Source organism: Bombina bombina, chromosome 4, assembly GCF_027579735.1.
Source record: "Bombina bombina isolate aBomBom1 chromosome 4, aBomBom1.pri, whole genome shotgun sequence".
In the NCBI taxonomy this organism is placed as follows: domain Eukaryota; kingdom Metazoa; phylum Chordata; class Amphibia; order Anura; family Bombinatoridae; genus Bombina; species Bombina bombina.
Window position 1 is genome coordinate 796,676,337 of NC_069502.1, and position 16,520 is coordinate 796,692,856.

At 42.2% G+C, this 16,520-nt stretch overlaps 1 protein-coding gene across 4 annotated transcripts in view; it reads right to left on the bottom strand.

The window, feature by feature from the left end:
* LOC128657004 (oocyte zinc finger protein XlCOF7.1-like) overlaps positions 1-16,520 on the bottom strand; it is a 204,103-nt gene that overhangs the window by 90,808 nt on the left and 96,775 nt on the right. For all 4 annotated transcript variants that reach the window (XM_053711223.1, XM_053711222.1, XM_053711221.1 and 1 more), the window contains exon 7: positions 1,058-1,165. In XM_053711223.1, the coding sequence (XP_053567198.1) occupies positions 1,058-1,165 (108 nt within the window). The remainder of the gene's footprint in view (positions 1-1,057; positions 1,166-16,520) is intronic.

Here is a 16,520-nt window from a genome sequence, read left to right on the forward strand (position 1 = left end):
AACAGTGGGGACATTTTCTGTTCCATAATACAGAGTATTAGATAATGAAATAAACAAGCAGAGAACCTTCTATAAATGGACAAAGATAGTAGTGTGAGTATCACACTACAAAAACAGTGTACATAACTAGCACTCAACAACTCATAATCATCAATAAAGAATGGTCTTCATGTATGAAGTGTGAGAAAGTGACAAGAAAGTATAATTAAAAACAATATACCCATTAAAAACACAAAACAAACATATGCAGCTAATCACGAATGTCAATACCAGTGAAAATAAGAGAGTGATTACAATAATTTAACTGGTTGTTACACTCATAAATTCAGTGAATACTAGTGGATCTCGGATAGACCCAATCTTTGCCAGCCACGGTAAACTCAATAATCAGCTGATATGATAAACGAGGATATATTATGGTCAGCTAATAAGTCATATTACATCACAGGATATGAGGGACAAAAACGGTGTCGGCATTTAACATTGCACAAGCAGTTCTGGTGAACTGCTTGTGCAATGCCGCCCCCTGCAGATTCGCGGCCAATCAGCTGCTAGCAGGGGTGTCAATCAGCCCGATCGTATAGGATCGGGCGGATTAAAGACCGCAGCCTCAGAGGCAGCGGACCAGTTATGGAGCAGCGGTCTTAAGACCGCTGCTTTATAACTGCTATTTCCGGCGAGCCTGAAGGCTCGCACAGAAGAAGGGGCCCTTGATAAATCGGCCACTTAGTCTGAAGTTTATATATTTTTGAATTTTTTTTATCCAATTAGTCGATTAATCGAAAAATAATCGGCCGATTAATCCATTATAAAAATAATCGTTAGTTGGAGCCCTAGGGAAAAGTAATCTGAATTTTTAATCTCTTGTACTCATTGCATTTAAACTTGGATTTCAGTCCTACTTACATTATATCACAATTAAAAACAAAGAACAGGGGCGTTTGCATCTATGCGTTTTAAGGGGGGGTAAAGGGTCTTGAAAACAGAATTTCACTTTGTAAAAATCTCTGTGGCTAGTGGGGCAGGTAATCTATATACATCAGACACATGCACTCACCTGTACTGATATTATCACTAATTTCCTGCTTCACAGCTTCCAGTTTTTGGTTTACATACAGATCATTAGTCTGTTCAGCATTAAATGTAACTTCAGTCTTAACATCACCTGCGAAGATCATATAAATATTTTCACATTTCAGGCTTTGAGCACTGTACAAGGAAACTGTAATACCTGAATGTCACACACCTACACTCCCCTGTGTCCTGTAACCCTAAGACACATCAAACATGTACACTCACCGGTACCTTACATCTCTCAGCTTTTGTCCCTCAAACACATCATACACACTCACGTGCCTATGTTCACATTTTAACTATTTAACACTGCACAAGGAAATTGTAATATGTTAATGTCACACACAAACAGTCAACTGTGCCCTGCATCTCTCAGACATGTCACACACTCACCTGTGCCCTGTGTCCTTCAGATATGTCTCACTCATACACTCACCTGCGTCCTGTCTCCCATAGATACATCATACAAAAACACTCACCTCTGGCCTGTGCCCCTCAGACACATCACACACACTCACCTGTGTCTGTGGTCACACATCACACACACTCACCTGTGTCTGTGGTCACACTTCACACACAAGCATTCACCTCAGGCATGTTAAACCTGTACCCTGCATCCCTCAGACACACCATACATGCTTGTGCCCTCAGGCAGTCACACACATGCACTCACATGTGCCCTGTTTCCTTTAGACATGTCACACACATACTCACCAGCGTCCTGCTTTCCCCAGATGTTACACAAGCACACTTACATGTACCCTGTGTCCCTCAAACACGTCAAACACATACATTTAATTGTGCATGGATCCTGCAGACACATCATACATGTAGATCCAGCTCTGGCTTGTGCCCCTAAAACACATCACACCTGTACACTCACCTACACCCTTAAATCCCTTCATACACATATGCTCACCTGTGCCAAGCATCTCAGGCACAACACATCTCAGGCACAACACACACACAAAATCATCTGTGCTCTGCTTCTTTCAGACATGTCACACATGTAGACTCACCTGTGCTCTGTGTCCCTTAAAGGGACATGAAACCCAAAAAATTTATTTCGTGATTCAGATAGATTATACAATTTCGAACAACTTTCCAATTTACTTCTATTATTTAATTTGCTTCTTTCTCTTGTTATCCTTTGCTGAAATGTTTATCTAGGAAAGTTCATATGCAGTAGAGAACCTAGGTTCTAGCTGTTGATTGGTGGCTGCATATATAAACTGATTGTCATTGGCTCACCCATGTGTTCAGTTAGAAACCTGTAGTGCACGCCTGCTCCTTCAACAAATGATACCAAGAGAATAAAACAGATTAGATAATAGAAGTAAATTAGAAAGTTGTTTAAAATTGTATTCTCTATCTGAATCATGAAAGAATTTTTTTGGGTTTCATGTCCCTTTAAGCACATCACATGTATACACTCTCCTGTGCCTGGTGTCCCTCAGACACTTCATACATGTACACTCACATGCATTCTGCATCTCTCAGATGTGTCAAACACAAATACACTTATGTGTGCTCTGTGGCCCTCAGACATGTAACACATTTACATTCACCTGTGCCTTGCACCCCTTAGACATTATGTGATCCACTGTTTTGAATAATACTCAAAAAGAGAAAAACATTTAATAGTGTAATTTTGTATTGTGATTTAAATCTGTATTGCAATGGAAGAGTCACTACTCACGTGAAGTGGACCTATAATAAGCTCTATGGAATGTGCACACCTACTTTTATACTGGTAGGCAAACAGTATCCAATGGCAGGTAAGTATAACATTTATGATAAAAGCATATAAAATTGCATAAAAATACCAAATGCTCAGTGTATATAGTTCCACAAATACTGTCCAGAGCTGTCCTATATAGTGGATGGAAATAGATTAGGAGCAGCATGTATCCCACTTCGAGAACCACTAAAACCGGCAAGGCTACTCTCTGCCCCTGATGTCACTGGCACATGATGGAGTGTTGCACGGATTATACGTCCCGTTGTACATTTCGCTGTGTACTGGCGGCTTTTTCTAGGAATGAAGCGCGCATGCTTAGTTCCACCTTACATATCCACTTGGATGCTGTTACCGAAAATCTATTTCCGTGTACATTCACCATCTTTATAAGTAGCGATTCCTCCGTATTTTATATGACAAAAAAGAGAACAAGATTGTCCAATATATTGATAAGAAACATTGAAATGTATGTCATAACATAATCCACGAAATGCAACATCATGTGCTAGTGACGTCAGGGGCGTAGCCTTGACAGTTGGTTTTAGCGGATCCCGGAGTGGAATAAATACTGCTCCTAATCAGCTTCCATATGAAGGACAGCTCGAGACAGTATTTGTGAACTGTACCTTATCGAACCCTGATACATATCTATATACACTGAGCATTTGGTACTCAAAATTGCTCAGTAAGAGCAATGAAATAGCGCAAAGTACAAACCCTATAAATGTAAATATGCAAAAAAGTTATTATACACAATACTAAAGCTGCTAGTTAAAATACATAGAAAATACTAATTGATTAAAAAGAAATAGAAAAAACCTGCATGTGATATATATTGCGGTATTGGGCAATCCAAAAGTCCTTGTGAAAATAAATGTCTTTGTAGAAGACCGGTCTGTAAAATCCTGCCCAAGCAAAAAGGTAATAGTCTTATGTCTTGAATGCTCCGCAGCTCCTCTTAACGAGACAAATCTCCAAAGTGCAGTTTCTTTGGAATTCAGGTTTATACATAGAAGATGTGGTTGAAAGAAGGTAAAGAGTCAAAGTTCAGCTTTTGCAGATCTCTCTTTGATCCCTTCTTATGCAGCTGTGGCTAGGCTCAGATCATTGACTGTGTCACTGGGCGTCTGTTGCAGGCTCTGTTTAGAGCAATGTGCACCCGTTGCTGTTCCTGATGGGGTTTATTAGAGTGCAAAAACCTAGGGCTGTCATATTCTTTCTCCCTCTCAGAACCTGTCAGCTGTGCTTAGTCTACCATGGCCCCACTCTTCTACCTTAATCAGTATGAGGTAAGGGCAGCACAGTGTAGGTATAGTCTTGTCACAGACACCGGGCAAATCCTGTCTCCGTGTAGTGTTATCAAGCTTTGTCCAGGGATGCAGTCACAGGCTTTAAAACTTCAAGGCACGACTTTTGCTTCAATACTCTTGAAGTTGCAAGTGCAGAAAGTAAAATAAAGTCCTTTTCCCAGGGCAAGTCCACAGAAAGCAAACTGAGCATTTGGTGTTTTTATGTAATTTTATATTCCTTTATCATACATTTTATACTTACCTGCCGTCGGATACTGCTTGCTGTTTTTCGTCTGCTTAGTAACTTGTTGTTAGAGCTTGAGCTTAGGTACTTCATGTTCCTAAATTGATCGTCAAGCACCTTCTGTCAGCAAACAGCCTTATGGGGAGAGAACACCCTTAACTCTAGATTAGTCAGGAGGAGTTGTTGCTGGTAGAGTTGTTTCGTCCCTCAGCCACCTCTGAGCAAGTAACTTGACAAGCTGCTCTCTTTTGAGGAGTTCTTCTCACATCACCCAACTGATGGAGCTGTGACCCAGACCATGGATGCAGGTGTGACAAAGTTTCCAGTATACAGGAGAGTACTGGTGAGAGATCCGCTAACTGTTGATATGAACTCGAAAATCATAACACATGTTGGCATAAGAGGCCACTTGAAAAATGTTTGATTTTAAACCTCATTCCTAGAAGTCTTATATTTAGAAAGTTTCTTACTTTTCAGGTTGCTGATTTAGATTTTATAACAAAATGGAATGATGCTTTGAGAGAATGTTCAAAAAAACCATAATTTATGCTTACCTGATAAATTATTTTCTTTCTTGGCAGTGAGAGTCCACAAATTCATTAATTACCTATTGGAAAATACTTCACCTGGCCATCAGGAGGCAAAGACACCACCAACAAGGCTTTACATATCCCTCCCACTCCCCCTATCCTCTCAGTAGTTCAAGCAGAGGATAAGGAAATCTATACAGTGCATAGGCTCAAACAAAGCCTCTCAGAACAAGATTCAGGCTCCATGGAGGAGCAACAGGTTTAAAAACTGTGTCTGATTTTAGCCAAAGCTTGAACAAAGGACTGAACATCTGGCAACCGAGCCAACTTCATATGTAAAAAAAAAAAAGGGCAGAGATCTGGCCTTAATAGAACTAGCTGACATAACCTTCTTTAAACCATCCTGAAGAAACTGAAGAATCTGTGGAATCTTCAGCCTGTGCCAGGGTATTCCTTTGTCTGATACATTTTCCACGTTATGATAAATAAGCCTGGTGACAAGCTTCCTGGCCTGAACCAAAGTATCTGTTACGGCACCCCTAGGCATAAAAGGGTTAAACCGCCGTTAAGTAGATCTTCCCTTACAGAGACACAGGCAGCTACTGCAGAACACCAAACTCCCGAACCGGAACCTCACGAATAGCTGCTAGCAGCTGAACCGGAAAAGCACCCCATCGGCTTACACTCCTGGCAATCAGTCTCTAACAGCATACAGTAAATCCCCCCAAGAACGAGACAAAGCTCCATGTCGAGGGTCAAGCAGTGAACAGACAGAGTTGTGGGTTGTCATGTTCTTTGTTCAGAGGAGAATTGCCTGGTATTTCGAGGCTGGACTGACCTTACTTGGCAGGATCAGACTGATATACTTCAGGAAAGTTTTCTTCTGTGAAAAGCACACTGGTCTAAAAGAGGCTGCTTTCGGGTGGTAAATCGCCATAGAACAAGCCACTGAGCTGTTGTTCGTTCCTGGTAGAGCGCTTCTCTCTTTGTATGCAAATTATTATGACCCTGGGGAAGTCTCCCTATGGGTGATGGGGGAAACCAGACTTGGACTCCTTGCCCAGTGTTCTTAGAGGAATGTGGCTGCACCTCACTGACGAGGCCTATAGGAGGCCGAAACGATCGTCTGGGGTTGTCATGTTCCTTGTTCAGAGGAGAATTGCCTGGTATTTCGGGGCTGGACTGACCTTACTTGGCAGGATCAGACTGATATACTTCAGGAAAGTTTTCTTCTGTGAAAAGCACACTGGTCTAAAAGAGGCTGCTTCCGGGTGGTAAATCGCCATAGAACAAGCCACTGTGCTGTTGTTCGTTCCTGGTAGAGCGCTTCTCTCTTTTTATGCAAATTATTATGACCCTGGGGAAGTCTCCCTATGGGTGATGGGGGAAACCAGACGTGGACTCCTTGCCCAGTGTGCTTAGAGGAATGTGGCTGCACCTCACTGACGAGGCCCATAGGAGGCCGAAACGATCGTCTGGGGTTGTCATGTTCCTTGTTCAGAGGAGAATTGCCTGGTATTTCGGGGCTGGACTGACCTTACTTTGCAGGATCAGACTGATATACTTCAGGAAAGTTTTCTTCTGTGAAAAGCACACTGGTCTAAAAGAGGCTGTTTCCCGGTGGTAAATCACCATAGAACAAGCCACTGAGCTGTTGTTCGTTCCTGGTAGAGCGCTTCTCTCTTTGTATGCAAATTATTATGACCCTGGGGAAGTCTCCCTATGGGTGATGGGGGAAACCAGGCGTGGACTCCTTGCCCAGTGTGCTTAGAGGAATGTGGCTGCACCTCACTGACGAGGCCCATAGGAGGCCGAAACGATTGTCTGGGGTTGTCATGTTCCTTGTTCAGAGGAGAATTGCCTGGTATTTCGGGGCTGGACTGACCTTACTTGGCAGGATCAGACTGATATACTTCAGGAACGTTTTCTTCTGTGAAAAGCACACTGGTCTAAAAGAGGCTGCTTCCGGGTGGTAAATCGCCATAGAACAAGCCACTGAGCTGTTGTTCGTTCCTGGTAGAGCGCTTCTCTCTTTGTATGCAAATTATTGTTCTTATATACATATTTTTAAACATTAGTACCACCCACAGGGTTTTGTAAAACAACCGATAAACACATACAATACTCTCAGACACTCCCTGTCACGCTCAGCTGCTGGGAAGCTCTGCAGTCCTCTCTGTGTGCTTGATTGACAGGTGTCTGAGCCACCCCTTCCTGATGATGTCACAACCAGGCTTTTTATTCTTGGCTTCCCGTTTCTCCAGTGCCAGTTTGTTTGTTAACTTTTTGGCTTCTGATAGGATTTCGCTGAGGAATCTCTCTAACTGCTGCTTTTCTGTTGCCAATCTCTTCAAGGATTTACTATGCTGGATTAACCTTCAACCTCCTGATTACCTGTCTCCAAACAATGCAAGTACTGTTTGTTTTGTGAAACTTTCAAACTTCCTGTTTACCTGCTGCAAACCTTGCATATTCAGACTACTCTGTGTACTGCCAAACTATTCAAATACTGTTATTTCTGTGAAAGCTTCAATCTGCATGTTTACCTGTTTCCAAACTCTGCAAATACAATTATTCAGTGTAAACCTTCAAACTGCTTGATATCCTGTTGCCAATCTCAACAAGTACTGATTAATCTGTGTTAACCTTCAAACTATCAGCTTACCTGTTGCTATCTCTGCAAGTTCTGACAACACAGTGTTAACCTTCAAACTACCTGATTACATGATGTTAATTCTGCAAGTTCTGACTACACAGTGTTTACCCTCAAACTGCCTGATTACCTGTTGCATACTCTGCAAAGACTGTCTACTCAGTGTTAACCCTCAAACTGCCTGATTACCTGTTGCATAGTCTGCAAAGACTGTCTACACAGTGTTAACCTTCAGACTGCCTGATAACAAATTACCTACTCCTGCATTATTAACTGTTTCCTGTTTTACCCTTCTTCTGTCTGAGTATAAGTGGACTATCCCTGCTCTCCTGATACTGTGGAAGACATTTCCTGAAACCAGTTCCTTATTCAGCAGTCTATTTGGCTGATATCATGAATTACTTTGGCACAGGCTAACCCTGCTCTATATCGTGAGTACTTTGTTTTTTGGAGGTTGTCATGGGGTCACGTCCTGGATTAAACTCAGAGTGCAAGGGTGTTGTTTAAGTTCGCCCTAGCATTTGGGTCTTCTTCTGGACATTTCCTAACCTGACAGTACAAACTGGCCATAATATGGACCCTGACGAGTTATCCAGGGCTGTGGCTCTACAAGGGCAACTTCTAGGAAATCATTCTGCTCATTTGCAATCTTTGGATTCCAAGCTTGACCAGATTACTGCTCTGCTACATAACCTCTCTGCTCCTTCTCAAGCGACGGTGACTCCTGCTGCCACTGCTACTAGCACCAATGCTGTCTTTAATCCACCTCAAACTGTTGGACAGAATATACCACGAATCCCACTTCCAGATAAATATGACGGTAATCCTGAAGAATGCCGTGGATTCCTTAATCAGTGTCGTTTACACTTCAGAAACAATCCTCAAGTTTTTTCCAATTCTACTTTCAAAATCACCTTTATTATTTCTCTCTTGAAGGGTAAGGCTCTAGCCTGGGTGTCCCCTCTTTTAGAGAAGAATGATCTGTTACTACAGGATGTGGAATTATTTGTGTCCATTTTTTCTTCTGTTTTTGACAAGCCTGGGCGTTCTGCAGCTGCTGAGGCAGGATTGTTGGATCTGAGACAGGGATCCCTTTCGGTAGATCAATATGCTATTGAATTCAGGACTTTAGCCGCAGAAACTGATTGGAACCATGGAGCCTTATGGGCAGCCTTTCGCAAAGGACTTTGCGAACGCCTTAAGGATGAACTTGTATTTCGGGAACTCCCTGATTCATTGGAGGGTCTTATCAATTTATGTATTACTCTTGACGCCCGGCATTCTGAACGTCTTCAGGAGAGAGATAGGAATCGGAGATCCTTTGTTAAATCTTCTTTTCGTCCTCCTATTCGAACCTCAAGTCTTTCTAATAATAATTCCCAATCTCCTGAGTCTGTGGAACCCATGGAAGTAGGAGCTATTAAATTGTCAGAAGCTGAACGCCATAGAAGGCGTACTCTTGGGTTATGTCTGTATTGTGGTACCAAAGGACATTTACTGAAGGACTGTCCTATCCGGCCAGTAAAAGCCAAGGCTTAACTTTTGATAGAGGGACAGAGTTAAGCCAGAATCCCAGGTCTTCCCTTAATTCTAAACTTTTTGTTCCTGTAACTATCTCTTTTGGAAACACCAAGTTTCGAGCTCAAGCTCTCATCGATTCTGGAGCTGCTGGAGTATTCATTGATTCAAACTTTGCTGACTCTCTCAGGATTCCTCTTCAAGCCAAGAAACAGTTAATTAAGGTAACTACTGTCAGTGGACAGCCTCTAGGTACTGGTATCATACAACATTCTACCATTCCTCTTCTTTTGACTGTGGGCATACTTCATTCTGAAATTATTCGTTTTGATGTCATTTCTTCTCCCCACATACCATTGATTCTGGGGTTACCTTGGTTGCAGCTTCATGATCCAGTTTTCTCATGGTCTAAAGGAGAACTTATTTCCCGGGGAACTACCTGTTTCAAACATTGCCTGCAAAATCCCTCTAAACCATCCTGTCCTGTCGTAGCTATGGTGGAAGTTCCTGAATCATTGCCCAATTACTATCATGCCTTTTGTGATGTGTTTTCTAAAAAAGAGGCTGAGACGTTACCTCCACACCGGATATTTGACTGTCCTATCGAATTGTATTCAGGGGCTCCTCTACCTAAGGGAAGGACCTATCCCCTCTCTCGTCAAGAAAATGTCTCTCTTGAGGAATACATAAAGGACAACTTAGCCAGAGGATTCATGCGTCCTTCCTCTTCACCTGTGGGTGCAGGTTTTTTCTTCATTGGGAAAAAAGATGGAGGTCTTCGTCCCTGTATTGATTATCGAGCCTTGAATCAGATTACTGTCAAAAACAGCTGTCCTCTGCCGCTCATTTCTGAGTTATTCGATCGTCTTCAAGGTGCTTCTATTTTTTCCAAGTTAGATCTCCGTGGGGCCTACAATCTGGTCAGAATCCGTAAAGGAGACGAATGGAAGACAGCATTTAACACTAGATTTGGTCACTACGAGTATCTAGTAATGCCATTTGGATTGTGCAATGCACCAGCAGTATTTCAGCACTTTGTCAACAAAATCTTCAGAGATTATCTAAATCAATTTGTTATCATTTACCTCGATGAAATTCTAATCTATTTGAAAACATTACAGGAACATGTACATAATGTAAGTTCTTCAGAGGTTACGAGACAATTCCCTGTTTGCTAAATTGGAGAAATGCTCTTTTCATCAGAGTTCCATCCCCTTTTTGGGGTATATCATTTCTGAATCAAGTTTTGAGATGGATCCTGCTAAACTGTGGGCTATCAAGGACTGGCCCAGACCAACTACTCTCAAATCCCTGCAGAGGTTTCTTGGCTTTGCCAATTACTATAGAAAGTTTATAAAGAACTTTGCTGACATCACGTCTCCACTCACTTCTCTCACTAAGAAAGGGCAAAATTGTAAGAACTGGTCCTCTTCGGCAGTACAGGCTTTTGAAACGCTAAAATCAGCATTTTCTTCTGCACCTCTTCTCAGTCATCCAATTCCTGGATTTCCAGTTTATTTTGGAGGTCTTTTTGTAAGCACTTCGGAATCAACATATCACTTTCTACTGCACACCATCCTCAATCCAACGGACAGACTGAGCGTGTAAATCAAGCCTTGGAATCTTTTCTAAGACATTATGTAGACCATCACCACTCCAACTGGTCTCAGTTATTGCCTTTGGCGGAATTAGCTCACAACTCACGTTATAACGCCTCATTACAGACCTCTCCCTTTAAGGCAGCTTATGGATTTGAACCTAGAACCTTTCCTATGATTACCAGTTCTACTGAAGTCCCTGGAGCAGATCGTATAGTGAAAAATCTCAGTAATCACTGGCAACTCATTCGTCAAAATCTACTCTCTTCTTCCTTAAGACATAAGAAATATGCTGATCGCAGAAGGTGCAAGGCTCCTTTACTTCGTACTGGAGACAGAGTATTTTTATCCACCAGATTCATACGTCTAAAACAACCTTGTACCAAGTTGGGTCCTAAGTACATTGGACCTTTTCGAATTGTTTCCAGAGTTTGCTCTTCTGCATACCGCCTGGCCTTACCCAAGACTCTCAAGATCCATCCAGTGTTTCATGTCTCCCTACTCAAGCCAGTCATCTACAATCGGTACTCTATCAAGAGTAAACCATCTCCTCCACTTTCCGTAGAGGGAACTTCTGAGTTTGAAGTCAGCCAGATTCTCGATTCCAAGCTACGGGGCAATCGGCTGTACTACCTGGTCCATTGGAAGAGTTATCCTATCTCTGAACGATCTTGGGAACCGGCCTCTCATGTTCATGCTCCAGCTCTTGTCAAGTCTTTTCACAAGAAATACCCTGCCAGGCCCGGTCAGGTCCCCCGGAGGGGTCCTTGAGGAGGGGGCACTGTCACGCTCAGCTGCTGGGAAGCTCTGCAGTCCTCTCTGTGTGCTTGATTGACAGGTGTCTGAGCCACCCCTTCCTGATGATGTCACAACCAGGCTTTTTATTCTTGGCTTCCTGTTTCTCCAGTGCCAGTTTTTTTGTTAACTTTTTGGCTTCTGATAGGATTTCGCTGAGGAATCTCTCTAACTGCTGCTTTTCTGTTGCCAATCTCTTCAAGGATTTACTATGCTGGATTAACCTTCAACCTCCTGATTACCTGTCTCCAAACAATGCAAGTACTGTTTGTTTTGTGAAACTTTCAAACTTCCTGTTTACCTGCTGCAAACCTTGCATATACAGACTACTCTGTGTACTGCCAAATTATTCAAATACTGTTATTTCTGTGAAACCTTCAATCTGCATGTTTACCTGTTTCCAAACTCTGCAAATACAATTATTCAGTGTAAACCTTCAAACTGCTTGATATCCTGTTGCCAATCTCAACAAGTACTGATTAATCTGTGTTAACCTTCAAACTACCAGCTTACCTGTTGCTATCTCTGCAAGTTCTGACAACACAGTGTTAACCTTCAAACTACCTGATTACATGTTGTTAATTCCGCAAGTTCTGACTACACAGTGTTTACCCTCAAACTGCCTGATTACCTGTTGCATACTCTGCAAAGACTGTCTACACAGTGTTAACTCTCACACTGCCTGATTACCTGTTGCATACTCTGCAAAGACTGTCTACTCAGTGTTAACCCTCAAACTGCCTGATTACCTGTTGCATACTCTGCAAAGACTGTCTACACAGTGTTAACCTTCAGACTGCCTGATAACAAATGACCTACTCCTGCATTATTAACCGTTTCCTGTTTTACCCTTCTTCTGTCTGAGTATACGTGGACTATCCCTGCTCTCCTGATACTGTGGAAGACATTTCCTGAAACCAGTTCCTTATTCAGAAGTCTATCTGGCTGATATCATGAATTACTTTGGCACAGGCTAACCCTGCTCCATATCGTGAGTACTTTGTTTTTTGGAGGTTGTCGTGGGGTCACGTCCTGGATTAAACTCAGAGTGCAAGGGTGTTGTTTAAGTTCGCCCTAGCATTTGGGTCTTCTTCTGGACATTTCCTAACCTGACACTCCCACACAAAATCCTCAACTCTGCCTGTGATACAATTACCTTACACAATGGGTTAATGTAATTATCACAGGCAGAGAAATACAGTTTTTCCACATTATTCATAACTTTAAAAGTATACATCACATTCACATAAAACTTACATTTTCAGAATCAGCATACTCCAAATATAAACGTGTCAAAATCATCCAAATTGGTCCAGGGGTTCAAAATAGATCGAAGTCCTTTGTGACCAAATGAAGCATGGCTTTTCTCCCTAAAACCAGTTCCACAGAGTCTTCTATCCTGGAGACAATTGGGAAGTAATCCAATTATCTCCAAGGACAGAGGCAAAACTCCATTGAACACATGGTAGCAAAAGACAATAAAATACATAAAAATATATAACTGTGAAGCTATTGCATAAAACAGGTACGTTCAACATATCCCCAGATAGCTTAGATCTGAGAGCACATTATTACTGAAGGGCGCTCAAATCACATACATACAGTTCAATTGCCATGGAGCCAAGTCTTTCACATAGTCTTTAGTTATACAAATGGGCTTCATGGCATAGATATCTGGGGTATCACTGTTCAAATAGGGCAAGTACTAAATGACCCGGCTTTCGTGTCTTTGCAGGGGAAAATCAAGCGTTTCAACATGGGGCCATAGTCTAAAGGCAGCAGGCGGGCAACCAGGCTCCCCCAATGCACAGTGGCGAGATTGGTCTCGTCACAGTATCAACAACCGTCTCAGAGAATCCTCTTCTAGAAAAAACTAACCGTTCAATTTCCATGCAGTCAACCTCAGAGTGACTAGATTTTGGTAAAAGAATGGACCTTGCATCAGAAGGTCTGGCCTCTGAGGTAACCTTCATGGAGCCTAGACTGTATGATTAGAACAGCATTAATCTGAATCCAGTGCTCATGAAGACAGGTGAGCTGCCCATTCACCAAAAAGTAGATCAGAATGTAAGAATGTCCACAGCAATATAAAATGATCAATTTCTTTATTAGGACATCAAAGTTACAGTGACGTTTCGGGGTTAACACCCCTTAATCATGCATGGGTTAATGGTCTGTATTACAAACTTTTATACCATAAGCTTTGGCGCCAAAGGGCTAATTACCAAAGATTCATGCATCTCTACCTCCACCTAGTGGTGAGTCCCTAGCTTTACGTGTGGTCTCGCCTAAATATACAAGAGAACAAGGACATTTGATTAGGTATATCACGTGTTGTTTCGCAAGTGTAGTATCCATTAATCCTGTATTGCTTTCCATTATGAGGATGATAAAAAGATTTACCTCTAATTATGGAACTGCAACTCATGCAGTTCAAGCAATGTACCCCAATTCTTACTACCGATATGGGATTGTATACTTCCCCTACTGGGGCCTACATCTGATCTGACTAGATAGTCACGCAGATTTTTCACTCTTCTATGCGCCCTTTACGTTTTTTTTTAATATGGATTACATGCCCTTTATATATGCCAATGTTTACGTATACTTTTAGATATTTCATTACTGAGAGGGTTGTACTGGGATATAAAGACCATTCTATTTTTCTTGTCATTTAAATTTTTTTGTTGCTTATCTTTGTGGAAGATATCCATTTTTTTCTCCTCAATGAGAAAAAAATGAGTTTTTTAGGGTAACCTCTTTTGAGGAACTTGTCTGACATTTCTTGGATTCTGAGATTGCAATTATTCTCATCGCTAACTATTCTTTTAACTCTCAGTAACTGGCTTTTGGGTAATGATTTAACTAATCTTCTTGGATGAAAACTATCAAACCTGAGTAAAGTAAACTGACGAATCTGTGGAATCTTCAGCCTGTGCCAGGGTATCCCTTTGTCTGATACATTTTCCACATGTTATGATAAATACGCCTGGTGACAAGCTTCCTGGACTGAACCAAAGTATCAATAACCGTCTCAGAGAATCCTCTCCTAGAACAAAATAACCGTTCAATTTCCATGCAGTTAACCTCAGAGTGACTAGATTTTGGTAAAAGAATGGACCTTGCATCAGAAGGTCTGGCTTCTGAGGTAACCTCCATGGAGGAGCAGATGACATGCTCACTAGCTCCACGTACCAAGTCCAGCATGGCCCTCTTGTCTGATTCAAGCTATGACTTGAGGAAGGAAAATTGGGGGAAAAAGATATACTAGATTGAATTGCCATGGAGCGGCCAACATATCCATCAACTTCGCTTGAGGATCCCTTGACCTCAAACCATATCTTGGCAGTTTGGCATTGAGACAAGAAGCCATCAGGTCTATCTCCAGACACCCCCACCTGCAGCGGATCTTGTCAAACACCTCCTGGTTTAATGACTATTCTTCGGAGTGCACAGTTTGTCTGCTTAGAAAAGCTGCTTCCCTATTGTCTACACCTGGAATGTGGATGGCTGAAATCTGACACAGATGAGTCTCTGCCCACTGAAGGATATAAGATACTTCCTTCATTGTCAATTTCCAATTAGAAATGGCCCCATTCACCTTAGGGACTGTAGTACACAATTCCAAATGATTATCTGAAACATTTTCTTAAAAGTTAAAGAAGGGGAAAAGGAATACCAGGCTTCTCCAATTACTTTGAAATAATGTCCGCTACCAGAGAAGGTACTGGGAACACTTCAGGGATCTTTATCTTAGGTCTATACACTATGTCCAGCTTATGAGTCTGTTTTTCCTCAGCTGACTTAAACTCAGGGAAGTCCAAAGTGGACAAAACCTCCTAAAGAAAGTACCTTAGGTGTCCAAAAATCGAAAAATCACTTCTTCTGAATCCTGATATTTTTCAGCTTAGGAATCGGAGGATAATAACTCCCCTTTAGAGATACCCAAGGAGTCCGCATCCTCAGAAAGTTGAGCATGTCTGATTGCGGTAGACTTCAGAGAGCTACTGGACTTAACCCTAGCAGAGCCATGTTTAACCTTCCTCTTCCATTTACCTGCAAGAGGCATAGCGCTCAGGGCATCAGTAACTCCTAACTGTAATTGGGATGCAAAATTCTGAGGAAATGCACAAATCCCAGAGTTAGATTGAGGGATGGGTCGCAGGGAACTGCTGGTGTAGTAATTTGTTGAAGAACAGGCATATCAGGGCTATTAGATATCTGAGATGCCACAGTATTAGAGGTATTAAGCAGAACTAGTGACATTGTCACAGATATCTGGGCACTATGATCCTCAGAATTAGAGAGCAAGGCATTGTAAGGCAAGCATAACTGACTTTTATCTCTGTCCTTTAACGGTAAAGACCTTGTTTGGTCAAGGATCATTTCTATTGTTACTGGTGGTAAGGGGCTTTTTCTTCCTCAGGATAAGAAAGCCAAATCTCAGTTTACGGAGCATACATTTTATTAGATTCTAACAGTGGAGCAGGACACAAATCCCCCTAACATCATACTCCTCCATAGCTAAGGCAAAATCCCCTAATACAGATCAATTTAAAAAGAAATCTCCTCCAGCCCCTAAGAAGCCCTGTTAGAAGCATCTCACCACCCTGGATAGACCTCTCAATCTAGTGAGGACTGCGTAGCAACGCACAGCGTGCTGCGAGAAGATGTGTCAAAATAAGGGTCAGGAGTGGCATCAAAAGGAGGAAGCATGGCTCCCTATGGTAACAGCTGTGATGGAAAAAAGCGCCTTCTTAAAAGCCGGGGTTGCAGAACATGTCCGCTACACAACCTCAGTCTGATGCGACCGACACTGCCTTGGCGTGCACCAGATCCCAAGTGTATTTAACGAATCCGGTGCCGCTCATAACTTAGTGCTCAAAAGGGACCTCTCTCCCCCACCGGGGGGAATATAGTCAAAACACACACACTCGCAATGATACCTCCACCAGAGGATCCTATACATATGGCATCTTGTTAACACACACCCTGTAACAATACCTCCACCGGAGGATACCACACAAATGGTCTTCTGTTAACACACATCCTTGTAATGATCCCCCCACCGGAGGATT